At 42.6% G+C, this 27403-nt stretch overlaps 1 protein-coding gene across 1 annotated transcript; it reads left to right on the plus strand.

The window, feature by feature from the left end:
• The first annotated feature begins 156 nt into the window (after window positions 1-156).
• CFAP96 (cilia and flagella associated protein 96) lies at window positions 157-24026 on the plus strand. Its single transcript, XM_002709497.5, has 8 exons — window positions 157-525; window positions 3801-3981; window positions 6211-6430; window positions 10176-10313; window positions 11061-11136; window positions 14279-14458; window positions 18573-18742; window positions 23792-24026. The coding sequence occupies exons 2-8, from the start codon at window positions 3882-3884 to the stop codon at window positions 23838-23840; spliced, it is 933 nt and encodes a 310-aa protein (XP_002709543.2). The 5' UTR covers window positions 157-525; window positions 3801-3881; the 3' UTR covers window positions 23841-24026.
• The last annotated feature ends 3377 nt before the right edge of the window (window positions 24027-27403 follow it).

Consider the following 27403-nt stretch of genomic DNA (forward strand, 5'->3'; position numbering starts at 1 on the left):
AGACTTACTTTCTATGAAATCTATTGGTTGAATCTTTCGTTTGATGCAGATGCTCTGAAATCCTTCTGTGTGTTCTTCGGTGGAGAGTGGACTGTTCGCGTGTCCTGCCCTCTCGTGCTTGGAATGGTTTCTCCCGTTTCCAGGGCAACGCACCACAACAATCGCCCGCCGTTCGCAGAACCCTGGGCAGCTTTGGCCCGCGCGGGAAGCGCTCCTGGAGCCGAATGAACCCGGGCTGAGCTGTGATGGCGTGATCTCGGTACCGGGTCAGGCGCTCTTTGGAGAGGTGACTTGGTCCACGAGGACACCAGGCGTTGCCCTTGGACACTTGTCTCTTCGCATCCTCCGTCTCCCTAGTGGGAACGTTTTCTCAGCACCTCAGAGCTTTAATATCCTTTTTTTTTTTTTCACTCGTCGCCGCCACGACACTTCATCTGTGCCTTTCGAAGGGAATTTGCCAAAGTCCACTTGTTCATTCATTTTGTCTAACTAGGTGTGCGCTCCCTGAGGGCAGATCTGTGCCTCGTAAGTATGAGAGGCCCTAGCTTCTCCCGGAAGGGCGGTTCGCGATGTGTGTCAAAGGAGTGGGCGAGCGAGTGGTCAGTGCGGAGCAAGAAGCCTGGGAAGTGGGAAGGTTCAAGGCAGGAATGTCTTCCCCTTTCCTCCTCCTCTTCCACTCGGTCCGTGGCGCGCTTGATTGAGCCGCGCAACCCCGGGAATACCGCGGTGAAGAACCGCCCAGCTCTCACCACAGGTCCTGCCTTTGCGGAGCCCAGCTTACAGGCTGTTAATGAAGGGATTCCTGTACCGGGGATCTGTTAGATACGCGTGGTGAGGGCTTAGCAGGGGACGCACTTGCCGCTCTGAGAGAGGGGCTTAAGGAAGTGCGAATAACCTGGTGCTAATCGGAAAGAGCCGTCCTGCTGTGTAACAGCATGTGCAATGGTCCTGTGGCTGGAGAGAAGAAGCCCACCGAGACAGCAGCCCAGAGGCGAGGAGCAGGGTTCTCGTAAGGATGGCAGACCTTTGGGTCATTGAAAGGATTTAAGGCCATGGAGCAACACGGCAGTGGAGATGAAACAGCATAAACAGAATACCACATCCCCAAATGGCTGATGTTTAGATTTGGAGAAGTTGTGAAGAGGGGAAGGACGTTCTGTTTTCTTGTTCTTTAAACTGCGTCTTCATATAACCCTTTGACGGTGCACATCAGCAATGTCATGCTCAGTGACTCGTACTCAGAGCAAGTAGGCTGAGCACTTGAGGAGGGGAGAGCTCTCTTCTCGGGAAGCGAAAGCCAGTGCGAGTTTTATACGCTGATCTGTGCCCAGTGCCTAGTTTGTAGTTGGTGTTACAAACCATTAGGAAGAAATGGAGGCGAGTGTTCCTAGTTCTTTGCTCCTCCTTTTTAGAACAATTCTAAGATATAAAAATTGATTTCTAAGTTAATAGATGCATTTTTTTAAAAGAAACACATTTTTTAAGATTTATTTTATTTATTTGAAAGACAGAGTTACAGAGATAGAGAGAGATCTTCCATTCGTTGGTTCACTCCCCAGATGGCCACAATGGCTGGAGCTGTGCCAATCCGAAGCCAGGAGCCAGGAGCTTCCTCTGGGTCTCTCACGCGGGTACAAGGGCCCAAGGTCTTGGGCCATCTTCTACTGCTTTCCCAGGCCACAGCAGAGAGCTGGATTGAAAGAGGGGCAGCCAGGGCCTGAACTGGCACCCATATGGGATGCCGGCACTTCAGGCCAAGGCTTTAACCCACTGTGCCACAGCACCAGCCCCAATAGATGCATGTTTAATGTTTAGACTTTTGTTTGAAGTGATCATTTCAAAAGAAAATTCAAGTTGCACTCTGCCCTACAACAAATACTCAGAATTCATTGTAGATTTTTGATTTGTTTCCTTGTTTTTATCTTGCCTAAGCAATTCTCTCCCTCTGTTGACCGATTTTGCCAGTGGCACATTTCTTATTTAAGTCCATTTAAGTTGAAAACTCAAAAACAGGGCTATTCTGAAAAATTGTACATTCTGAAAACCTAAGTTATAGCTTTCAATACAATGGGTAATGCAGTATGTATGTATCATTTTATCTAAACCATACAAAGTCTTACTAAAACTTTGAGGTCTACCTTAAACTTCTCAAAAAAAAAAAAAAAAGGATGTTGTTTATATATTATACTCCATGGCAACAATTTTATCATTTCCAACAGATAATGGCTGTAAAACAAATGCTGGCTTACATCTTCCTTTGTACTTTGTGGGAACTTAACACATAATCAAAAGGAGGTTTCAGGCCGGCGCCGCGGCTCACTAGGCTGATCCTCAGCCTGCGGCGCCAGCACCCTGGGCTCTAGTCCCGGTTGGGGCGCTGATTCTGTCCCGGTTGCTCCTCTTCCAGTCCACCTCTCTGCTGTGGCCCGGGAAGGCAGTGGAAGATGGCCCAGATGCTTGGGCCCTGCACCTGCATGGGAGACCAGGAGGAAGCACCTGGCTCCTGGCTTCGGATCGGCGCAGCGCGCTGGCCAGAGAGGCCACTTGGGGGGTGAACCAAAGGAAGGAAGACCTTTCTCTCTGTCTCTCTCTCTCTCTCACTAACTCTGCCTGTCCAAAAAAAAGAGGTCTCATGATGATGTTTAAAAGTAATTTATATTCTCTTTCTTTTTAGATTTACTTATTTGAAAGGGAGAGAGAGAGAGAGTCTTCCTTTTTTTTTTTTTTTGACAGGCAGAGTGGACAGTGAGAGAGAGACAGAGAGAAAGGTCTTCCTTTACCGTTGGTTCACCCTCCAATGGCCGCCGCGGCCAGCGTGCTGCGGCCGGCGCACCGCGCTGATCCGAAGGCAGGAGCCAGGTACTTCTCCTGGTCTCCCATGGGGTGCAGGGCCCAAGGACTTGGGCCATCCTCCACTGCACTCCCTGGCCACAGCAGAGAGCTGGCCTGGAAGAGGGGCAACCGGGACAGAATCCAGCGCCCCGACTGGGACTAGAACCCGGTGTGCTGGCGCCACAAGGCGGAGGATTAGCCTGTTGAGCCACGGCGCCGTCCCTGAGAGAGTCTTCCATCTGCTGGTTCATTCCCCAAATGCCAAATGGCCACAACTGGCAGAACTGGGCCAGGAAGCCAGGAGCCAAGAGCTTCTTGGTCTCCCACGTGGGTGCAGAGTCCCAAGGTCTTTGACTGTCTGCTGCTTTCCTAGATGCTTTAGCAGGGAGCTGGACAGGAAGTGGAACAGTTGGGATCGAACCATGCCCATATGGGATGTCGGCACTGCAGGAGGCGAATTAACCTTCTGTGCCACACCACCAGCCCTCGTGGTAATTTTGAATTCCAGTTTCCTCCCCTTGGCCCACTGAGTGTTCTTTCACCACAGTTTTAGATTGTTTATAGTGACTATTAAAACTCTCATACTTGGAGCGAGTGTTTGACGCAGAGGTTAAAATACCACTTGGGATGCTGCATCCCGTATCAGTGCCTGGGTTAGAGTCCTGGCTCTGCTTCCAATTCCAGATTCCTGCCAATGCACACTCTGGGAGGCAGCAGATGATGGTGTAGCAGCTGGATCCCTGACGTGTACGTGGGAAACACAGAATGAACTCTGTGCTTCCGGCTTTGACCTGGCCAAGTTGTGCCTTTTCTGGGCATTTGGGGAATGAACCAGCAGATGGAAAAGATCTCTGTCTGTCTCTCTACCGTTCACATAATAATGTTAAGAATAACAACTCTCAAACTGAAAGTTGGACTGAAATTGAGAATCATTTTTCTCTTTTCTTCCTGTATTTCTCTATGTAAAGGAGGCTTTTTCTATAAAAGAAGCAGCCCTAAAGAGACTTTCAAAGTTAGCAGGATACAGCAAACCGCCCTAAGAAGCAACCATGCCTCTCGAAGGAGGAAAGACTGACATGGAGAGGATTGGCCTCTTTAGTGAGATGGAATACATTACTGTTGGTGATAAATATGTCTCACAATTTAATAGTAAGTGTTTACCTGTATTTTTAACTGAATAGTGGGTATGTACTATATAAGTTTTGAATTTAGTTTTTAAGTTAAATGATATTTTTGATAGTCTATATTTTAAAGCATTAAGGTTCTAAGTTGATTAATTTGTGAAATTTTAAAAGATAACTTTTTAAGTAGGAAACTAATTTTATGGGGCTACACTCCCTCATTTATTGTTCTTACAGGAAACTTTATTTCTTTCTAAAGGAACATGGCATGGCAGAATATTTAGGTTTTGCTGTTTTGTTGTTGTTGTTATTTGCTTGTTTTGTGTTTTTGCTTAGATGGGACATTGTCCTATGCAAACAGCATGTATGTTTGTATCAAAGAAGGCCATCTCTTATCACTTTCCTGAATAATAAAATGCTAAATGAATAGCTGAAGGGGTTTTGGGAAAGTCATAAATAATAAAAGGAGCTAAAGTACATTGAATGTTTGAATATCCAATTACTTCAATGCAAGAGTAAAACAAATATATGGATATGGAAACAGCTCCAAGATGCATGCTGAATAAAAAAATAAAGTGCAGAATAGTGTATATGCTATGCTAGGCATTAAACACGGAAAAGGATATGTGTGAAAATGTTCAACTGAACATACCTAAACATTCTCTGGAAAACAAATTAATATTGTTGCCTATGGAAGAGGAACTGGGTGGTCAAGTGTGAGAGAAAGACTTTCTGTGAAAATGTGTGTTACTGACTGTGGAAATTGTGAATGTCTCACATATACTCTTTTTTTTTTTTTTTTTTTTTTTTTTTTTTTTTTTTTTGACAGGCAGAGTGGACAGTGAGAGAGAGAGAGACAGAGAGAAAGGTCTTCCTTTTTGCTGTTGGTTCACCCTCCAATGGCTGCCATGGCCGGCGCACTGTGGCCAGCGCATCGCGCTGATCCGAAGCCAGGAGCCAGGTGCTTCTCCTGGTCTCCCATGCAGGTGCAGGGCTCAAGGACTTGGGCCATCCTCCACTGCACTCCCAGGCCATAGCAGAGAGCTGGCCTGGAAGAGGAGCAGCACAGAATCCGGCGCCCCGACTGGGACTAGAACCCGGTGTGCCGGCGCCGCAAGGCGGAGGATTAGCCTATTGAGCCGTGGCACCGGCCACAGGTACTCTTATATTTTTGAAATTTAAGTTAAAGAATCAGTGATACAAATTAACGTTGCAACACACTTGTTGAATTAAGTGTTGTGTGCTTTTCAAAAAATTCTTCACATTGCTGAAGGCCTTCTCAACTTGAGTTCTCTTAGATCCAAATTAAAAAGGAAGTTCAAATGCTTATGAAAACAGCCTCTAAATAATTACTTGGCTGCTAGTGTTTCATTGTATAAATGTCATGAGCTAAAAAATCCTCTTGATGACATTTGGGCTTTCTGTTGTGTTTTTATGTTGCTGAATGAAACTGCTATGACCATTTACCTTCGTGTCTTTTAGTGGACATGGGCATTCATGTGTCTTGAATATACCTAGGAAGGGAATTGGGTATAGCCCTTCAACCTCACACACATTCTTTCTGATGTCTTGCACCAGGGTCCCTAGTATGTTAGAGTATATTGGAGTGAGAACAATGAATTCAATAATGAATTCAGTAACCTGTAAGGTCTCTTCCAGCTCTTAAATCCACAGTGTATAACCAACCCCTTACCCTAGTGTTAAAATATTTTAGTGAGGCCGGCGCCGCGGCTCACTAGGCTAATCCTCCGCCTAGCAGCACCGGCACACCGGGTTCTAGTCCCGGTCGGAGCGCCGGATTCTGTCCCGGTTGCCCCTCTTCCAGGCCAGCTCTCTGCTGTGGCCCGGGAGTGCAGTGGAGGATGGCCCAAGTGCTTGGGCCCTGCACCCCATGGGAGACCAGGAGAAGCACCTGGCTCCTGCCATCAGATCAGCGCGGTGCGCTGGCCACAGCGCGTTGGCCACAGCGGCCATTGGAGGGTGAACCAACGGCAAAGGAAGACCTTTCTCTCTCTCTCTCTCTCTCACTGTCCACTCTGCCTGTCCAAAAAAAAAAAAAATTAGTGACAATCTCTTAGGACTTACAGTCAATAAAGCCTTTAACACAGAACTTTCTGTGAACGTTTTAAAGCTCTAATAAGACCTCAAAACTCATAACTAGCCTAAGTCTCATTTGGAAACTTTTACAAGTGATTTTTTCATGTCTTTTAATTACCAGTGAGCTCGAAATTATAGTATTCCTATTTTATTTTGAAAGGACCTTTCAATGAGGCTGCAAGCAAAAATAGACAGATGTTACCTGGGGGATCCAAAGGAATGTCTGATCTCCAGGCAGGTTATTTTGATTCCCAATTTGGAAGGATTTTTGAAGGTGAAGGCTATGTAAATCTGAATCAAGTGAAGAGACAGCATATGATGGAAGAAGCAAAAAAAAATCTAGGCAAAGCCTTCCTCCCTAGTAGCGGGGATAAAAAGCCGTAAGTGTTTGGGAAAATGTCTTAAGTGGATCTTCTGCACCGCTCTCTATTTAGCTTAAATGAAATATTCATTTTTCTCTAGGATTCAGTTATGTGAAATTAATTTTTAAGTACTATTCTCAGGATACTTTGTCTTAGGTGGAATCAGATTGGATGATTTAGATTGACAGGTTAATTTTGATTAAGTATATTCTCATTCTCATATTATGCTTTGGTTTATATATGTTACTGTTCCCTATTAGCTTGTATAATAAAAAACAAATAATAAAAATAAATAAATTTGTTAAAAAACTTTAAAGATTGAGGAAAAAGTTGCCCTTTTTTGATAAAGAAAATAGTTTATAAAAAGTACATTATCTTGGCCGGCGCCGTGGCTCACTTGGCTAATCCTCCGGCTGTGGTGCCGGCATCCTATATGGGGCGCTGGGTTCTAGTCCCACTTGCTCCTCTTCCAGTCCAGCTCTCTACTGTGGCCCAGGAAGGCAGTGGAGGATGGCCCAAGTGCTTGGGTACCTGCACCTGCATGGGAGACCAGGAAGAAGCAGCTGGCTCCTGGCTTCAGATCGGGGCAGCGCCAGCCATAGCGGCCATTTGGGGGGTGAACCAATGGAAGGAAGACCTTTCTCTCTGTCTCTCTCTCTCTCTCACTGTCTATCTGTCAAATAAAAAAATAAATATATTATCTTAAATTTATTGTGAAGACACTTTCATGGGGTTTAAAAATATTTTAATCTTGACAGTTATCAATGTAAAGGTTCAGTTTTTTCTTACCTTTAAATCATGAGTTTAACAAATAAGACCAAGTATTTTGTGTTATATAGCTGAGATCTGAAATATGATGCTTTTCACATTTATTAACTTTGAGTCTCTCAATTTAGAATTGATGGTGGATGAGAGCTGGTTGAGGTCTAACTTTGTGTTTATTTGCTGTATTTTCTTGAGACTAGGAAAACCATGTTTCTTGATTCAACCTTCTTTTAGTTCTAACAGGCACTTTCTCTTCTCAGCCAAAACAACTGTCTTTATTAAGAGTGGGGAATTTCTTCTTTTCTGCTATTACTGTCGTTCCATCTTTTTTACTGTTTAGGTAGATTTTAATTATTTATTTTTACTATTTTCTAGACTTCATTTCTTCTTAGATTTAATTCAAAACTGCTATTTCTTTGTATGTATTTTATCTTTAAATAACTGTTTCCTAATTTTTAGTCTTTCCCTCAACTATGATGAAATTTGATCCATGTAGTAATATCTGGAAATTGTTGCATTGATATATTAGTTTATAATATGCTTATATTTGTTAGTCAAGAAATTATAACAATTTTATAATTAGACTAGCTTTCTTTTTGAAGTTCACAGATATGTGAGAAACCTCTGTAATTTTGTGGGTTACAGAAAGTGTTTCCAAAAAGAGAGATTCATGATGTAAACACAAAACTCTTACATGGGCACTTATTCAACACCAAATTATATAACCAGAGACATTAAATAAATTCTAAGTATAGTGATTTTGATTATTGCATGAAATCACATTCTATTTAAATTATGCTACTGTATAATTGTCCCTTTGTTTGTAATATCATTGCTTTATTCCCGTACTGTATTTTAGAATTTTATGACATAGGGACTGGTGCTGTGGTGCAGTGGGTTAAGCCATAATCTGCAGTGCCGACATCCCATTTGGGTACCTGCTGCTCCACTTCCAATGAAGCTCCCTGCTAATGTGCCTGGGAAAGCAACAAAGGACAGCTGAAGTCCTTGGGCTGCTGCACCCACGTGGGAGACCTGGAGGAAGCTCCTGGCTTCAGCCTGGCCCAGCTCTGACTGTTGTGGCCGCTTAGGGCGTGAACCAGTAGATGGAAGATCTCTCTGTCTCTCTTCCTCCCTCTCTCTCTCCCTTTCAAATTAATAAAATCTTTTTTTTTTTTTTTTTTGACAGGCAGAGTGGACAGTGAGAGAGAGAGACAGAGAGAAAGGTCTTCCTTTGCCGTTGGTTCACCCTCCAATGGCCGCCGCGGCCGGCGCGCTGCGGCCGGCGCACCGCGCTGATCCGATGGCAGGAGCCAGGAGCCAGGAGCCAGGTGCTTTTCCTGGTCTCCCATGGGGTGCAGGGCCCAAGCACCTGGGCCATCCTCCACTGCACTCCCTGGCCACAGCAGAGGGCTGGCCTGGAAGAGGGGCAACCGGGACAGAATCCGGCGCCCCGACCGGGACTAGAACCCGGTGTGCCGGCGCCGCTAGGCGGAGGATTAGCCTAGTGAGCCGCGGCGCCGGCAAAATCTTTTTTTTTTTTAAAGGAGTTTTATGACATGAAGGGGCTTCAGAAGTTTTTGGAAAAATGGACTCAAAAGACAAGTTAGGCCGGCGCCGCGGCTCACTAGGCTAATCCTCTGCCTTGCGGCGCCGGCACACCCGGTTCTAGTCCTGGTCTGGGCGCCGGATTCTGTCCCGGTTGCCCCTCTTCCAGGCCAGCTCTCTGCTGTGGCCAGGGAGTGCAGTGGAGGATGGCCCTGCACCCCATGGGAGACCAGGAGAAGTACCTGGCTCCTGCCATCTGATCAGCTCGGTGCGCCGGCTGCAGTGCGCTGGCCGCGGTGGCCATTGGAGGGTGAACCAACGGCAAAAGGAAGACCTTTCTCTCGGTCTCTCTCTCTCACTATCCACTCTGCCTGTCAAAAAAATATATAAATAAATAAAAATAAAAAAAAGACAAGTTAATTTTGAAATTTGAAATTCATGCATAGAAGGGTCCTCAGAAAGTCCATGTAAGATATATATTATGAAAAACTATGCATGGATTTCAAAAGTGTTTTGGACTAAAATCATCTGTTTTCTGTGAACTTTATGAACTGCCTGCATATATGTTCATAGACAGGAATTAATGGATATCTTTTTTTTCCAAAAATGTATTTATTTATTTGAAAGGCAGAGTTACAGAGAGACTGAGAGAGATGGAGAGAGATGGAGAGAGAGAGAGATCTTTCATCTGCTGGCTGACTCCCCAAATGACTACAATGGCTGGGCTAGGCCTGGCTGAAGCCAGGAGTCAGGAGCTACATCCAGGTCTCCCACATGGGTGGCAGGGCCCAAGCACTTAGACCATCTTCTGCTGTTTTCCCAGGTGCAATAGCAGGGAGCTGGATTGGAAGCAGCCAGGACTCAAACTGGTGCTCATGTGGGATGCTGGCCTCTCAAACGGCAGTTTAACTGGCTGCACCACCACGCTGGCCCCTGAATATTCTCTCTTACTGAATTTTTTTTTTAAGATTTTATTTATTTATTTGAGAGGTAGTTACAGAGAGAGAGAGAGAGAGAGAGAGAGAAACCTTGCATCTGCCAGTTCACTCTCCAATTGGCCACAGAGGCCGGAGCTACGCCAATCCAAAGCTAGGAGCCAGGAACTTCTTCAGGGTCTCCCACCTGGGTGCAGGAGCCTGAGGAATTGGGCCATCTTCTACTGCTTTCCCAGGCCACAGCAGAGAGCTGGATCAGAAATGGAGCAGCCGGGTCTCAAACTGGCACCCATATGGGATGCCCACGCTTCAGGCCAGGGTGTTAACCCACTGCACTACAGCGTTGGCCTCCCCAAATCAGATTAAAATCTAACAAAATGTGTCTTTTTTTTGTACCAAAGTCAGGTAGCTTAGTTCCATTGTATTTTTCTCCTTTTCCAATCTTTTAAAAAATGTTGTAAAATATATATAACATGAAATTTATCATTTAATCAAAACACAAAATTGTCTTTAAGATGTGGATTAGGAAGCTACTATGGAACCATAGGTGGTCCAATTCCATTCTTCAGTGCACAATCAAAACCCAGAGAAAAATATGAGGCACCTGGAAAGAACTTATACACAAACCCAGGAAAGAAAGGAACTGGATATGGGTAAGATATTTTAATACTTTCATGTAATTTTGAAATTTTTTTTAAAGATTTGTTTATTTATTTGAAAGTCAGAGTTACAAAGCGGGGGGAGGGGAGCAGAGAGAGAGAGAGAGAGAGAGAGAGACCGACCTTCCATCTGCTGCTTTGCTCCAGGTTGCTGCTGGGCCAGGTCGAAGCCAGGAGCCAGGATCTCCATCCAGGTCTCTCATGGGTGACAGGGGCCTGAGGACTTGTGCCCTCTTCTGCTGCTTTCTCAGGCCGTTAGCAGGGAGCTGGATCAGAAATGGAGCAGACAGACACTTGTGATGCCAGTGCCCATAGGGGTGGCGCTTTACCCACTACACCACAATGCTGGACCTATTTGTTTTGGATTTTTTTTTTCCTTTTGGTGAAGATTTGTTTATTTTATTTGGAAGTCAGAATTACAGAGGGAGAGAGAGAAGGAGAGACTGAGGGAGACACCTTCCATCCTCTAGTTTACTCCCCAGATGGCCGCAAAGGTCGGGCCAGAGCCAGGAGCCAGGAGCTTCTTCTGGGTCTCCCACATGGGGGCAGGGACTTCAGCCATCCTCTGCTGCTTTCCTGGTGCATTAGCAGGGAGCCAGATTGGAAGTGGAGCAGCTGGGACAGGAACCCGTGCCCATAGGGGATACCAGTGTTGCTACACAGAATCAGCCCCTTGTTTTGAATTTTAAAAAATAAAATTTCTGAACCTCAACGTGACCATTACTTATTTTCTTTCCTTAGCTACGCAAATATTACCATAGGTAAACAGTTTTCACATTCAGCTGATTTCTATGATGCACCCAAAGTAAATTATAAGGTAAAATATCTATTTTGAATTTTTCAAACTTCCTTTATTTGGTGGACTTGAAGAATTCACTTGTGGTGAAATTATGTTTTTGTTTGATCTGTTTATGTCACTGGACAGAACTAGCCTGATGTGTTTGGATTGTGATAATTTTGCCTTTTAATGCTAGATTCCCACATCTTGCTGTAGAGCCTCTTAGTTCTTTTTTTTTTTTTAATTTATTTGACAGGTAGATTTATAGACAGAGAGAAAGAGAGGTAGAGAGAAAGGTCTTCCTTCCATTGGTTCACCCCCTAAATGGCCGCTATGGCTGGCACTGCGCGGATCCAAATTCAAGAGCCAGGCACTTCTTCCTGGTCTCCCATTCGGGTGCAGGGCCCAAGTACCTGGGCCATCCTCCACTGCCCTCCTGGGCCACAGCAGAGAGCTGGACTGGAAGAGGAGCAACCGGGACTAGAACCCAGCGCCCATATTGGATACTGGCGCCACAGGCAGAGGATTAACAAAGTGAGCCACAGCGCTGCCTCCACAATTAATATGAGCCTCTCAGTTCTAATAATAGTTGCGTGTACTTACTGGGTACAGTGTGATAATTAGATACTTGTATATAATATGCAATGATCAAATCAGGATAATTAGCATTTCTGTCTCCTTAAATGTTTATCTGTTGTTCGTGCTGGGAAGCTGCCAACACCTCTTTTGCAGTTCTTTATAAAATCTGTAGCTTTTGTAAACTAGAGTCAACCTAGTGTGTTGTGGTGCCTGGAACTTACTCTTTCCATCGAACTGTACTGTGGTACCCATTATCCATAGAACACTTGTCCTGGGTGTGGGCATAACCCATTTGTGAAATTGGCCACTGTCCTGTCTCACAATACTGCAGCCAATTAAAGCCACCATAGCAACATTACAAATTACCATATGCTTCCCATGAAAACAATTTTGAGAGACACATCCTCAAAGGAAAACCAGAATACAAATGAATTATCTGTACCCTTGTGATGGAGAAGAGGAGAGAGCCGATTGCCAAGGAGTGAGTGTTCTACAGGCTGGACAGATTAAAAAAAAAGAAAAATCTGAAAAGAGAAAAAATTTTCTGAATGTGCTGCAGCAGAATTCCTGTAGTGAAAATAAGTCTTCTCTGGGATAACTATTTTAGATTTCATTTCTCAGATGTTTTCTCTTCACTTTGTTGAATGATAAAATACCAGTTTCATATTTGCAAGGAGTGAAAAAAGTGTATCAAGAATTTTACTCTTTTTAAAATTTGTATTTCATATCCTAAGTTCTTTTGTTACTTTATTAACAGCTAGCATTTTTTTTTGAAAAAGATTTATTTATTTGAAAGGCAGAGTTAAAGAGAGGCAGAGAGAGAGGTCTTCCATCTGATGGTTCACTCCCCAAATGGCCACAATGGCCAGAGCTGTGCCGATCTGAAGCCAGGAGCCAGGAGCTTCTTCCTGGTCTCCCACATGGATGCAGAGGTCCAAACACTTGGGCTAGTTTCTAGTGCTTTCCCAGGCCATAGCAGAGAGCTCGATTGGAAGTGAAGCAGCCAGGACTCGGACTGGAGTCCATTTGGGGTGCTGGCACTGCAGGCTGTGGCTTTACTTGCTATACCACGGCACTGGTCCCAACAGCTAGCAATTTAAAAACATTAATTTCTGGGGGCCAAACTTGAAGAATCTGTATGAAGGAATTCACCTCTACCTACCGTCCCCCACCCCTACCCCTAGACTACCTAAGATATAAAAACGCACAGCCCCTGGTGTCTGGGCCCTCTGCCTTGTGTTTGGTCTGTGTGCACGCTGGCAGTTGCTCAATCTGAGTTTATTTTCTTTGAATAAATTCAGTTTGGCTGTGAAAAAAATTAATTTACTTAGAGAAAGAGAGAAAGAAAGAGAGACACAGAGATTTTCCATCTTCTAGTTCACTTCCCAAATGCTTACAATGGCCAGGGATGTAATCAAAGTCTCCCATGTGAGCAACAGAAACCTAAGTACTTGAGCCCTCACCCCAGCCTCTCCGCGCTTGCGTTAGCAAGAAGCTGTAGTCAGGAACCGAGCCTGGGATGGAACCTAGGTCCTCCAGTGGAATGCAGGCATCTGAACCAGCAGCTTAACTCTAGACTAAATACCCACGCCAGGCTCTGGATTTTTATACTTAGTGTTGTCCCATGGAAAAATCTGCAATACGAGAGGGGTGGAAATGACCCATTTTGCTTGAATACTAGGTAGATACAAATAATATAACAGAAAGACGTTATGAGAAAATTCAGTGTTTTTTATTCTTAGAAGAAACTAGCATTGGTTGAAGATTTACCATGTGCTGAGTGCTTTATATAATCTCAATCAATCTTTACAATGGTGTTAAAAAGGGGGGGAGATGATATCACCCCCATTTACAGTTGAAGATGTGACTCTGCAGGGGTAACTTTTCCAGTGTCCCTGCCTGAGAAATGACAGCAGTCAGTAAGGAGGTAGGGTTTGAACCAAAGACCAGTCCTTTTTTAACTACATCATTCTGCTCAGAGAGTTAATGGAGATTTGTTTAGATGATAAATAGATCACTACACTTCAAATAAACATATCTAAAATGAATAATAGCTATGCTTATTCATAAGTAGGCATATCTTTAGTGTCATAAAAATGAATTTAACTAAGGAATGTGTTTATTAAAAAACTTCCTCCATTACTATAATCTACATGCTTACATTAAGATTTAAAAGAAGGTGGGGCCAGCGCTGTGGTGCAGCAGGTTAAAGCCTTGGCCTGAAGCGCTAGCATCCCATATGGGTGCCAGTTCTAGTCCCAGCTGCTCCTCTTCCAATCCAGCTCTCTGCTATGGCCTGGGATAGCAGTAGAAGATGGCCCAAGTCCTTGGGCCCCTGCACCCGCATGGGAGACCCGGAGGAAGCTCCTGGCTCCTGGCTTCGGCCGTCGCGGCCATCTGGGGAGTGAACCAGCGGATGGAAGACCTCTCTCTCTGTCTGTCTCTACCTCTCTCTGTAACTGTCTTTCAAATAAATAAAATAAAATAAATCTTAAAAAAACAGAGAAAAAGTTTCTTAAAAAAAAGATTTAAAAGAAGGTTTGACTCTAAGTTATTTCCAGTTTGCATAATTCTGCTATGTAATTTTGACCTCGATTTACAGAAAGAGAATGAAGCACACCGTCGTTTACTCAAAGGAACACCTTTCAAGTTAAATCTTTATCCAAAGGATTATTTTGACACCAATCCTTACTCTTTTGAGAAAGCTTTGCCACCCATTAAAAAAGTGGAAAAGAAAGAAGTGCTTTCAAGCCCTTTTAAACCCTCTTCTCCTGGTAAAAAGGTAAGTTAAAAATTGGGAGCATCTTAATGAAATCCTGTCTCTTATTGTCAAATTATTTTATTACCCACATAAATAATAAACTTATTCATATGGATGCCAAGAATCATGGAACCACACTTATAGAATTATGAGAAGTCACAAAGCATGACTAGTGTAGAGGATAATGAAGCTTTTGTAATGAAGGGATTTTTAATCACTTCAATTGCACGTGAATTGACAATGAATTTTTGATGTGTCTCTCTAGATGCTAGGCCTAGTGTTTCTCAAAAAAATTCCTGTTTCTGAGCTACCTCCTTACTACAGAAATTTACAAATGAGAATAAAAATTAAAATGCTCTGACACTTTATAAACCTTATTTTATAATTTTTCCCCTATGAATTTCTTCTTCATTTTCCCTGTGGACTTTATATTAGGATGTTTGTAGTTTTTCATACTGATTTACAAGATCATGTATTAAGGCTACTACTCTTTTGTCATTTGTGTTGAAAGTAATTTTTCTAGTCTGTTGGATTTTGACTTTGTTTCGATATTTTGTGTTTGGAAATTTAATAATTTAGGGCAGGCACAGACTCAGGAGTCTCTGCTCAGCTGGTTGCTGGGCGCAGACAGGAGCTTGCGCAGCTAGCACAGCTGTTACATATGTCCACAATGGCACCCGCTCTCTATCGGCTTGTTACAGGACGCCATTGCAGGGTAACTGGGGAGAGAGAATGTGCTCTCCCTCCTTTTATTTCTCTTCTAGTTTGGCAGGTACACTATCGACCACAGGGCTCCAAGCCAGATTCTCTCCAGGCTTTTCTTGAAGCTTTATTCTCAGTGGCTTGGGCTTTTGCATTCTGGAGTCGCTCTCCCAAGCTGGTGCGGAGGCTCTGGGCTGCTGGGGTCCTGATTGGTGCATGTCCACACCCTCTGTAGGTTGGCTGTGTCCTTCCAATTTGAGAAGAGTTTCCTCTGCCATTTTCTCCCCAACTCTTCCCTGAAACTGCACTCCTTCCACTTTTTTTTTTAAAAAAACTATCTTCTCCTAGACTAGAGTGGTAAGCTCCCTCTCTACTCCACCATATTAATTCCCCCCCGTCATTCCTTCTTAAAGCAAAGTATCCATTTATAACATGCCGATTTTTGGAGGCATTGTCCTTATAATCTTTTCAGAAAGCATCAGTGATTTCACCATTCTACCCATGTTTTCCAATATAACTTTGATATTCTCTCTTCAATTTTAGCACAATGGATGCTCTGACAGGGGCTTTTTTCACATTGGTGTCATATCCTTCCTAGTGCCTCAAACTAGATCTTCTTCTTCTTTTTTTTTTTTTTTTAAGGATTTTATTTATTTAGTTGAAAGTCAGAGTTACAGAGAGGGAGAGGAAGAGAGAGAAAGAGAGAAAGAGAGAGAGAGAGAGGCCCTCCACCTGCTGATTCACTCCCCAAATGGCTGCAATGGTTGGAGCTGAGCTGATCCGAAGCCAGGAGCCAAGAGCTTCCTCTGGGTCTCCCATGCAGGTGCAGGGGGGCCCAAGAACTTGCGCCATCTTCCACTTCTTTCTCAGGCCATAGCAGAAAGCTGGATCTGAAGTGGAACAGCTGGGACCCAAACTGGTGCCTATATGGGATGCTGGTTACTGCAGGCAGCAGCTCTACCTGCTCTGCCACAGTGCCAGCCCCAGTAATGAATGTTTCTATTTCCTAATCACAGTGTGTTTGGAGCCTTTAAACTTTTACTTTGTAGTTTTCACAAAATAGATAGTGTCAACTATGAGTATAGTCCCCTCACTTTGCTGTAGAACACTAGAACTTATTTCTACTATACCTGTGTTTTGGTATCCATTAACCAATCTCTTCAATGACCACCTCCTAACTCCCTCTTCAGTCTCTAATAATCACTATTCTATGTTCAGATCAATTTTTTAATCTTCCATATATTAGAGAAAACGTTTGACATTGCCTTTTGTGTCTAATATTTCACCAACATGATGTTCTCTGGCTCCATCCATTTTGCTACAAATGACAGAGTTTTGTTCTTTTTTATGGCTGAACAATAATACATTGTGTATATGAGTATGTAGCACATTTCTATTATCCATTGTTGTGCAACTAGATTAATTCCATATCTTAGAAATTGTGAATAATGCTGCAATGAATATGATAGTGCAGAATGATAGTGCAGATAGCTCTCGTTCCTAATTTAATTTCCTTTAGATATATATCCAGAAGTTAGAGTACAGGATCACAAGGTAGATCTGTTGATTTTTCAAACAACTTCAATAAGGTTTTACATACTGCTTCTACAAATTTATTTTTCTACCAACAGTGTGTAAGGGTTGCCTTTTTTCTACTTTCTCACCAATACTTGCTGTCTATTATAATTTCTGTTGGATCTTCTAGATCTTGTTAATAAATGTTATAACAAGTTGGTATGTTTTGATGCAAAAAATTTTCAAAATACATGCATAGTTTTTTTCATAACATATGTTGTCCATGAGTATTTGTAAGTTTTATGTATTTATTTGAGAGGCAGAGAAAGGGAGAGGAAGAGGGGAGGAAGAGATTTTCCATCTACTAGTTCACTCCCCAAATGCCTGAAACATCCAAGTCTTGGTCATGCCAAAACCTGGAGCTGGGAACTCATCCAAGTCTCCCACATACATACCAGGGAGCCAAGTACTTGGTCTATACCTGCTGCCTCCAAAGCATAGTAGCAGATAGCCTGATTGGAAATGAAGGTGGGACTCAAACCCAGGTGCTCCAGTAGGGGTTGCCAGTGCCCCAAATCGCAGCTTAACTCTGCCATAACACTTGCTCCTTCTATGAACTTTTTGGAGACCCCCTTATATATATTTGTATTTTTAACTCCTTAATTTTGCGTTTACATTGAAAAATTAACTTATCTTACATTTCTTCTTATTTTTCTTTTCAAAATAATCCATATGGTCCTCAATCTGGAAAACTTGAAAAATTATAACCATACAAAAGGTCTTCAAAGAGTTCATGAAAATTTACATTATCTTTTCATTTCTTTCTCCATGAACTTTTTGAAGCAGCGTGTTTTAAATCAACTTTAAATTCATGTATATTTGATTTAGACACTACATTGAAATTAAACCTAATTAAGTGGGTTATTATTATTATTATTATTATTTTTGACAGGCAGAGTGGACAGTGAGAGAGAGAGAGACAGAGAAAGGTCTTCCTTTTGCTGTTGGTTCACCCTCCAATGGCCGCCACGGCTGGCGCGCTGTGGCCGGCGCGCTGTGGCCGGCGCACCGCGCTGATCCAAAGCCAGGAGCCAGGTGCTTCTCCTGGTCTCCCATGGGGTGCAGGGCCCAAGCACTTGGGCCATCCTCCACTGCACTCCCGGGCCATAGCAGAGAGCTGGACTGGAAGAGGGGCAACCGGGACAGAATCCGGCGCCCCAACCGGGACTAGAACCCGGTGTGCCGGCGCCGCAAGGCGAAGGATTAACCTATTGAGCCACGGCGCCGGCCTATTATTATTCTTTACAATTTTCTTGGTGACTATAAAGATAAAAATCCCATCAACTCAGTTTAAAATGTTAAAGCGAATATTTGTATTTAGGTAGAAAAATGTTTTGATTTCCCTTTATAGATGATAAGAAAACTATAAAGTACATTTAATTTTCTTATCATCTCTTTCTATGTATTATTGCTTTAAAATTCTTTTTAAATCTTCCCCATCACTGACTGGCATGTTGTAAACTTATGTTATGCTAGGCTCCCTGTTCCTCATTCCTTATGAAAATATCTTTTACCTATGTCTCATTCTCTCAGTAATACATAGGCTCATCCCCTAACTAGGTGATAACCTGATCTAAAAAAAATTCTTACTAAAATACCAATACTTGGTAATAGTTTAGATTATGATCTGACTGAACATTTTCATTTTTACAGAGAATGTCTGGAATTGTTGAGTTTCAATCTTGTAGAATCGGTGGTCAGGAGACTCTTTGCTTGTATTGAATTAAACAGTATAGATAACTTTATTTAAATGTAAAACCAACTCCACACACTACAAAAATATGTGTGAACTCTATCACCTACTCTTGAAGAAGCATTTTACAAAAACGCAGCAATTTTTTTATGTCGTTTTTTGTAGGCTGGTGGAATGAAGGCAGGGACATTTGACCCTTATCCATCACATTCTGCCGACCCTTATATGGTGAAATTGGTAAAAGGGATTTCTGGCAAAGGTGGTAAGATTTTCCATCCACCAAGTGGACCAAAAAGCAGGCCGATTGAAAGTATAATGACTTTGAATGTCAAAAGGTAAGGAGAGTTGACAGTTAGTTCATAAACCAAGAAAAATTATTTTGACCTTTTAGATTTTTCCAAGATAATATTCTTGTTTATATATATATACATACACACACACATATATACATAAATGATGAATTTGTGTGACTTTACAAATCTCAGCCCCCTCAATATATTTGCCCCCCAATGCAGAAATTCTTTTTCATCTCCTGAAGTTTCTAATTGAAAGAAGTTAATTTATTTATGCCAAACTATTCTGTTCATAATTTCTGAAGCAGATCAATAACACATTACTATGAATCATTTGGAGATGAGGTATTTGTAGTTCAATTTGCAGTACCTGTGAACATTGGCTGTTTCTCAATAATTGTGGGGAACCCTCATGATGCTGGAGAGTTCTGTTTCTAACTTTGAAACAACCTTCTGTGAAAACAGGAAATATTCTGATTGAAAATGTGAAATGCCCCCATAGGTATATATATTGTCAAAATATCTTAAAACTTCAATTTTGTCCAGATTTTAAGCACTCTCAAAATTGATAATATTCTTTGGAGTTTAGAATACGAACTTAGAAAAAATCAGTCATTCTTTGTGTATGTGTGTGCGAAATCATAAAGTGGAAGAATTCAGTTGATGCTTTTATCCATTGAAAGTCGGTAATGACGTTAAATCAATCCACACATCTCTAACTCTGATGCAGTCACCCAGTAGATTAGGAAAAGGTGTGAAAGGCAGGCAAGGGAAGAGTCTTGAGAGGGCCCAGTTGTCCAGAGACTGAAATTACTCAGAGCTGAAGTGAGTGATAACCCATCCAGCACATATGTGGCTCTATGAAAGTGACTGTGGGAATGACGGGGGAGGAGGGCGGTTAAAAGGAGCACTGGAAAAGGAGCTTTGGTTTCCAGCCTGCTGGATACTTGGCCCAACTTGGCTAAATGTGAGCACATCTCAGCACCTCTGGATTCCCCTTGCTCTTCCCCGTAGGCTAGCAGTTACAGTGGGAAAATTTGCACGTTTTCCCTCAAAACCCAGAGGGGAGGGGAGGTAACAAGCATCAGGTTGCCTCAGCCCTGACTCCCCAGAGTCAGAACGGCTCTCTGGTGCCTCTTCCTAGAGAGATTTGTATTAGCAGAGCTCCAAAAAAAGGAGATAGACACCATGACGCTTGGAGACATGCTGTCTTCTGTGGGTTAGTGACCAGGGGTCTCAGAAACGAGGGACAATGAATGACACTCGAGTGTCCATTCCTCAGTCACCTCTGCCCACCCGCCCCACCTTCCACAGCCTCCACCCCGCCATCTTGTCTCCTGCAGTGGCTGTTCAAATGGGCCACCGGAACATTCTTGTCTTGCCTCCACTTCCTTCTGCCCAAGATACTCTCCTTGCTTTAGCCTTGAGGGTGGGTTTTCAGCTCCATGTAATGAATGGAGAACTCATGTCTTTGCCATGGCTCCCAGTTCACCCCTCACTGTGCTTGGTTTCCCCATATTTGCCATCGGGGTTGGACATGTGGCAGTTCTGTACCACCAGCCACCATGATGTGCCACTTTCTTAATATACAGATTTATGGGGGCCAGTGCTGCTGTGTAGTGAGTGAAACTGCTGTCTAGAGTGCTGGCATCCCATATAGACGCCAGTGCTAGTCCCATCTGCTCCACTTCCAATCCAGCTCTCTGCTATGACCTGGGAAAGCAGAAGACGATGGCCCAAGTCCTTGGACACCTGCACCCATGTGGGAGACCCAGAAGAAGCTCCTGGTTCCTAACTATGGATTGGCTCAGCTCTGGCTGTTGTGGCCATCTGGGGAGTGAACTAGCAGATGGAAGACCTTTCTCTCTCTGCCTCTGCCTCTCTGTAGCTCTGCCTTTCAAATAAGTAAATAAGTAATAAATCTTTAAAAATATATACTAATTTATTTATTTAGGTGAAACGCAAAGAGGGGGAGAGAGAGATGGGGGGAAGAGAGAGAGAGAGAGAGAGAAAGAGAGAGAGAGAGAGAGAGAGAACATCTTATTTTCCATCTGCTTGTTTACTCTCCAAATGAGTACAACAGCCAGCAGGCCTGGGCTCATCCAAAGCCAAGAGCCTAGAACTCCATTCCAGTCTCCTACATGGGTATCAAGGGCCCAAACACTTGGGCCATCTTCTGCTGCCTTCCCAGGCACATTAGTAAAGTTGGATTGGAAGTAGAATAGCTGTGACACAAACTGGCACTCCATATGGGATGCAGGCATTGCAAGTGGTAGCCCAACCTGCTGCAGTGCAATGCTGGCCCCATGTACCCACTTTAATGCTGTCTTCCTGTTATTATTTTCAGGCACCCTTTCTTTTTCAAAGATTTATTTATTTATTTATTTATTTGAAAGGCATATTACACAGAGAGAGAAGGAGAGGCAGAGAGGAGGGAGAGAGAGAGGTCTTTCCATCTGCTGGTTCACTCCCCAGTTGGCTGCAACGATCGGAGCTGTGTCAATCTGAAGCCAGGAGCCAGGAGCTTCCTCTGGGTTTCCCATGTGGGCGCAGGGGCCCAAGCACTTGGGCCATCCTCCACCACTTTCCCAGGCCACAGCAGAGAGCTGGATTGGAAATGGAGCAGGGGGCCGTCGCTATGGCATAGTGGGTGAAGCCGCTGCCTGCAGTGCCGGCATCCCATATGGGCACCGGTTCGAGTCCCAGCTGCTCCACTTCTGATCCAGCTCTTTACTATGACATGAGAGAGCAGTAGATGGTGGCCCAAGTTCTTGGGCCCTTGTGCCCGCATCGGAGACCTGAAAAAAGCTCCTGACTCCTTGGCTTAGGATCTGTGCAGCTCCAGCTTTTGCTTTGGTGTGATGGAATGAGAAGGCCATGCCAAGATGGCTGCTGGCAAGCCAGCATCAGTTACTCAGGAATGGCTTTGAAACCCACCTGGCAACAGAGCCTGCCTGGCAACAGGCTGTGATTGGATGGCTTCGGAGCCTGCCTGGCAACAGGCTGTGATTGGTTAGGGCATAGACCACCCCTTGACTGGATTGGCTGTCTTGGCTATATAAGATGTTGTACCAACTGAAATAAACGAGTCTGCGGGCTGCTCGCCTCTGCCCGCTTTCGCCCGACTCCTGGGGTCTGTGTGGTGACTCCGTGCCTCTTGGCCCCACCATGCTCCTCCTCTCAGGAATGAATCCTCTCAGGAACAAATCAACAGCAACACTTTGGGGAGTGAACCAGTAGATGGAAGACATTCTCTCTTTCTTTCTCTCTGCCTCTGCCTTGCTGTAACTCTGCCTTTCAAATAAATAAATAAATCTTAAAACAAATAAATTTAAAAACAAAAAATCTCCCCCTCTTCCAGGCCAGCCCTCTGCTGTGGCCAGGGAGTGCAGTGGAGGATGGCCCAGGTGCTTGGGCCCTGCACCCCATGGGAGACCAGGAAAAAGCACCTGGCTCCTGGCTCCTGCCATCGGATCAGCGCGGTGCGCCGGCCGCAGCGCGCCGGCCGCGGCGGCCATTGGAGGGTGAACCAACGGCAAAGGAAGACCTTTCTCTCTGTCTCTCTCTCTCACTATCCACTCTGCCTGTCAAAAAATAAAAAAAAAAAAAATCTCTAATAGTTATGAAACCACAGAAGTTATGAAAAGAAGTTAAATGATGCAACTAATACAAAATTATTGACTTATGGAATGCTATTATGAGTGAAGTAGTGTAGGTGAAGCGACTAATTCTCATTTAATGTAATAATTAGTTAATCAAGATTTCCAAGTGTACTATGTATTGCTGATTTTTTATGTGGATTAAAAAAGTAGGTTTTGGAAATGTATTTTTAATTATGTCAAACTAACCTTCATTTTAAAAAGCTAACATTGATGACAGCATAACTGACTTATATGTATTTTATCTGTCCTTTATAGCACTTTGGTGAAGTAAAGAAAGTTTATTTTGATGCAGCAAAATTCAAATTTTCTGAAAGAACTGATGTAGGCCTCTGGGCTTTCTTATATAGCCAAGTGATTTCCCCTAGACTTTGGGATAAATTCATGTCATTTAAACCACGGTTGTAGCAATGATTTTCTTTGTAGACTAGTTGGTAGAGTGCTAGACCTGGAAACAAGAAGATAGAGAACTTTTTTCCCCTGTGTCCATTGACCTAATGCTTTGGTGAGCCACCTAGCAGTAATCTACCCAACTTTATCCAATAGCACAGCCAGTAAAATTGGAATTTTTCTCACTGCACTCACCCTCAAATACATGAAATAGTGGCAGGGGGGAGTGAGGGGAGGCAGTTCAAAAATTTTCTCTGTGTTCTTTTCTGTCCAGAGCACAAACCTGAGAAAGTTCTGAGATACCTTAGCATATATATATATATATCTATATATCTATATATATATATATTTGGACCAGGGAAACCAGAGTAAGTTATTGTTCTTTTGAAAAACCACAAGTTTATCTTCTGTTTAAGATTTTTTTTTCTTAATTTTAGAGGTAGAGATAGAGAGAGTGAGCTGCTATCTGCTGTTTCACCCTCCTAATGCCTGCAATGGCCAAGGTTGTGTTGGCTCAAAGCCGGGATTTGGGAAGTCAATCCAGGTCTTCCAACATGGGTGGCTGGGGCCAGTTACTGGAGCCATCACCACTGCCACCCTCCCAGGGTCTGCCTCATCAACAAGCTGGGGTCTGAAGCAGAAGCAGTCTGAAACCCAGGCATTCTGATGTGGAACACAGGCTAATTCACCAGTTTTAACCACTAGGCCAAATGCACACCCCTGTTTAATAAATTTTTTACTGAAAATTTTCTTTTCATATTATAACAAATATTTTCCTAAATCAGGTTTTAACTTCTTTTACCTTAACTTCAGAACACGCAAACCTCTACATAGTAGTATTTGAAACTGATTCCATAAAATCGTAGCATTTTCTCAGTATTTCTAACTTAAAATAAGAAGTTAAGTTGGTGAGAAAATTTTGTTTTTTGTTAATATGTTGTACAATTGTTTTAAATCTTTTAGTGCAAAATTTTTTATGAGAATGTACAGATATGTTACTTGAACATATAAACTTAAATATGCATTCATTTTCTTATTTTAGGGCACTAAATTCGAAGAACTACAAGAGTGCCTCAGTACAGTCCTATTAGCAACTGGAAGATGAGTAGCTTTCTAGATATTAGTCACTATCAATTCATTATCAAGACTAAGTATGTGGAAAAATGTAAGATGTTGTGGAAAAGACTGCTCAAGTATTTAAAAGAAGTTGAAAGCTCCAAATCTAAAAGTCTTATTTTACTACTACTAGTTTGTTAATAAATAGTATTTGCTAATTATTTGATGTGTGAGTGCTACTTTGGTTTTAGATTCATGTTTTCAGAAATTTTATAAAATCTTGAAGTGTACTTGATTGCTTGAAAGCTTTTACTCCTAATGTTAAAAAAAGTGAGGGTTTGGTGCTGAGGCTGGAGTGGTAGAAAACAGTAATTTCTTAACTTACTCTTCCTTCTCAGGGGTACCTGAGGTTGGACTGATTGATGGCTACTCAAGTGTCAAAGACAAATATTCAATCCATTTATGTTGCATAGGTTCATACTCAGGCATGTTATGTAGTGAAGTGAATGTTTTCAGCTTCTTTATTTATGCCTTCTATTTATGGCTTTGTAAAGCATAGGATTATTTAGTCAGTGGCAACCCCAAAATGAGTTGCTGGGGAGAGAGAATAGAATGTGCTTGTGTCCAAAGCTCCTACTCCCAGAGCATCCTACCCAGGTTTTATCCACTAGTTCCCAAGTTATTTCTGCCCTTTTAAAAATATCTATTTGTAAAAGACCTAATATTACTGTGGTTCAAAATTAGATTTTTATCAATAGTCCTCATTCAATAGGGGAAGAAGGTGGTGGCGTTTGTATTTTAAAAAGAAAATTTAAGTTCATACTGCCGAAAGCAATTTATAGAGTCAATACAATCCCCAGAAAAATCTCAAGGACATTCTGCACAACTGTAGAAAAAACAGTTCTAAAATTCATGTGGAGCGTGAACCAACGGCAAAAAGGAAGACCTTTCTCTCTGTCTCTCTCTCTCTCACTATCCACTCTGTCAAAAAATAATAATAATAAAAAAAATTCATGTGGAAATACAAAAGACCCTGAATAGACAAAGCAATCTTTTTTTTTTTTTTTTTTTTTTGACAGGCAGAGTGGACAGTGAGAGAGAGAGAGACAGAGAGAAAGGTCTTCCTTTGCCGTTGGTTCACCCTCCAATGGCCGCCTCGGCCAGCGCGCTGCGGCCGGCGCACCGCGCTGATCCGATGGCAGGAGCCAGGTGCTTCTCCTGGTCTCCCATGGGGTGCAGGGCCCAAGCACTTGGGCCATCCTCCACCGCACTCCCTGGCCACAGCAGAGAGCTGGCCTGGAAGAGGGGCAACCGGGACAGAATCTGGTGACCCGATCGGGACTAGAACCCGGTGTGCCGGTGCCGCAAGGCGGAGGATTAGCCTAGTGAGCCTCGGTGCCGGCCAGACAAAGCAATCTTAATAAAAAACAAAGCCGGAGGCGTCGCAATACCACGTTCCAGACATTTTATAGGGCTATGATGGTCAAAACAGCATCACACTGCATAAAAATAGGCATGCAGACCAGTGGAACCGAATAGAAGCCCCAGAGATAAACCCATGCATCCACAACCAATTTTTGACAAATGAGCTAAAATCATCCCCTGGAGAGAGGACAGTTTCTTCATCAAATGTTATCAAAATAAATGTGTTTCCACTTGTGGAAGTTTGGAACAAGATCCCAGCCTTACACCCTAGACAAATATTAACTCAAGATGGATCAAGGATATAAAATTAAGACCTGGAACTATCAAACTACTAGAGGAAAACATAGGGGAAATGTTGCAGTACATTGGTCTAGGCAAAGACTTTTTGGGTAAGACCCAAAATCAGAGGCAATAAAAGCAAAAATAGGCAAATGTGACTGTATCAAGCTAAGATGCTTCTACACAGCAAACAATGAACAAAGTGAAGAGACAACCAACAGAATGGGAGTAAATATTTTCAAGTTATGCATCTGATAAAGGATTAATATCCAGAATATATAAGGAGCTCAAGAAACTCAACAACAATGAAATCCAGTTAAGAAATGGACAAATGATATGAATAGACATTTTTCAAAGGAAGAAATACATATGGGCAATGGACATATGAAAAAATGCACACAAACACTAGCCATCAGAGAAGTAAATAAAAGCCACAATGAGGACTCATTTCACTTCAGTTAAAATGAAGCAATGAAACTGATAAAACTCTAGCAAAGGAGACCAATATTAGAAATTAAAGAGTATGTAATCACAGGTCCTCTGGTCATTAAAAAGATAAGGAACATTATGAACAACTTTATTCCAGTATATTTGAGAATTTATATGAAATGTGCAGATTCTTCAAAACACAAATCATCAAAACTGATGTAAGAAAATATAGAAAACCTGAATAGTTCTGTATTTATGAACCAATTTTCTTTTGCAATTTAAGACCTTCTAATTCAGAAAACTCTAGGCCCTTGGGCAAATTCTATTACATATTTAAGGAAGAAATAGTACCAAGCCTATGTAAGTTCTTTCAGAAAACAGAGGTATGAACACTTTTCACCATGTTTTATGAGGCTAGGAATTTCCTGGTATTGAAACCCGACTAAGACGTTAAGGGAAAATTCAGACTAGTATCTTTCTGAATTTTGAAGCAGAAATCCTTAATAATATAGTATCAAAATGAATCGAGGTATATATACTCAAAGAATAGCACAACACAACTATCCCAGGAATGCAGGATGGTATAATGGTCCCAGAATTACTATAATTTACTATATTAATATAAAAAACACATGAACACCTAAATAAATGCAGAAGTATTTGACAAGGAATTGTATAACAAGTAATTTTGGAGGAAAGAGATGAGGTCACCCTCTGAAGCAAAGGGCAGGTTTACCTACAGCCTTGAGCAACAGAGATACTTTCTCTTTAGAACCTTGGCAGGCAAACATACTGCCCAGCATAAAAACCATAACATGTCCATCCAGAACAAAGGGCAGGCATGTTTACTGCACATAATAGAATATTTGAATTCCCTGAACAATCCCTTGTGTAGCCTTCTTCATGTTGCCTACAGGAATTAAGGCGGAGAACTGATGAAAAATGCTAATACTCTGGCTACTGCTATTATTAATAAGAAACTGTTCTTTACCTTTACCTGTCTCATTTCTTTCACTAAAATTCATGAAACTGTGCAAGTTACCAAATTAGCTAACTAGTTGGCCAAAACCTCAGATTCTTCAGTTTTTGACAATATAAAAATATATACCTAATTCTGGTTTCTAATTTTAAAATCTAATCTACTCTAGTCAATTACAAATTGTAATCATATGTAAATGTGACTTTAAAATTATTTTGTGGGGAGAGGGCATTGTGGCATGGTGCGTTAAGTCACAGCTTGGGACATCTGTAACTCAGTGTCTATTTCAAGTCCTTGTACCTCTGCTTTTAATAGAGCTTCCTACTAATGCATCCTGGGAGGTGCAGAGATGGCTGCCTTTCAGGCAGAAGATGGCTCAAATGCTCGAACCCTTGCCATCCGGGTAAAGACCTTGATGTGGCTCCTGGTTCCTGGCTTCAGTATGCCCCAGCCATGGCTGTTGTGGCATTTGGACAGGGAATAAGC

The sequence above is a fragment of the Oryctolagus cuniculus genome, chromosome 2 (genome assembly GCF_964237555.1).
Source record: "Oryctolagus cuniculus chromosome 2, mOryCun1.1, whole genome shotgun sequence".
In the NCBI taxonomy this organism is placed as follows: domain Eukaryota; kingdom Metazoa; phylum Chordata; class Mammalia; order Lagomorpha; family Leporidae; genus Oryctolagus; species Oryctolagus cuniculus.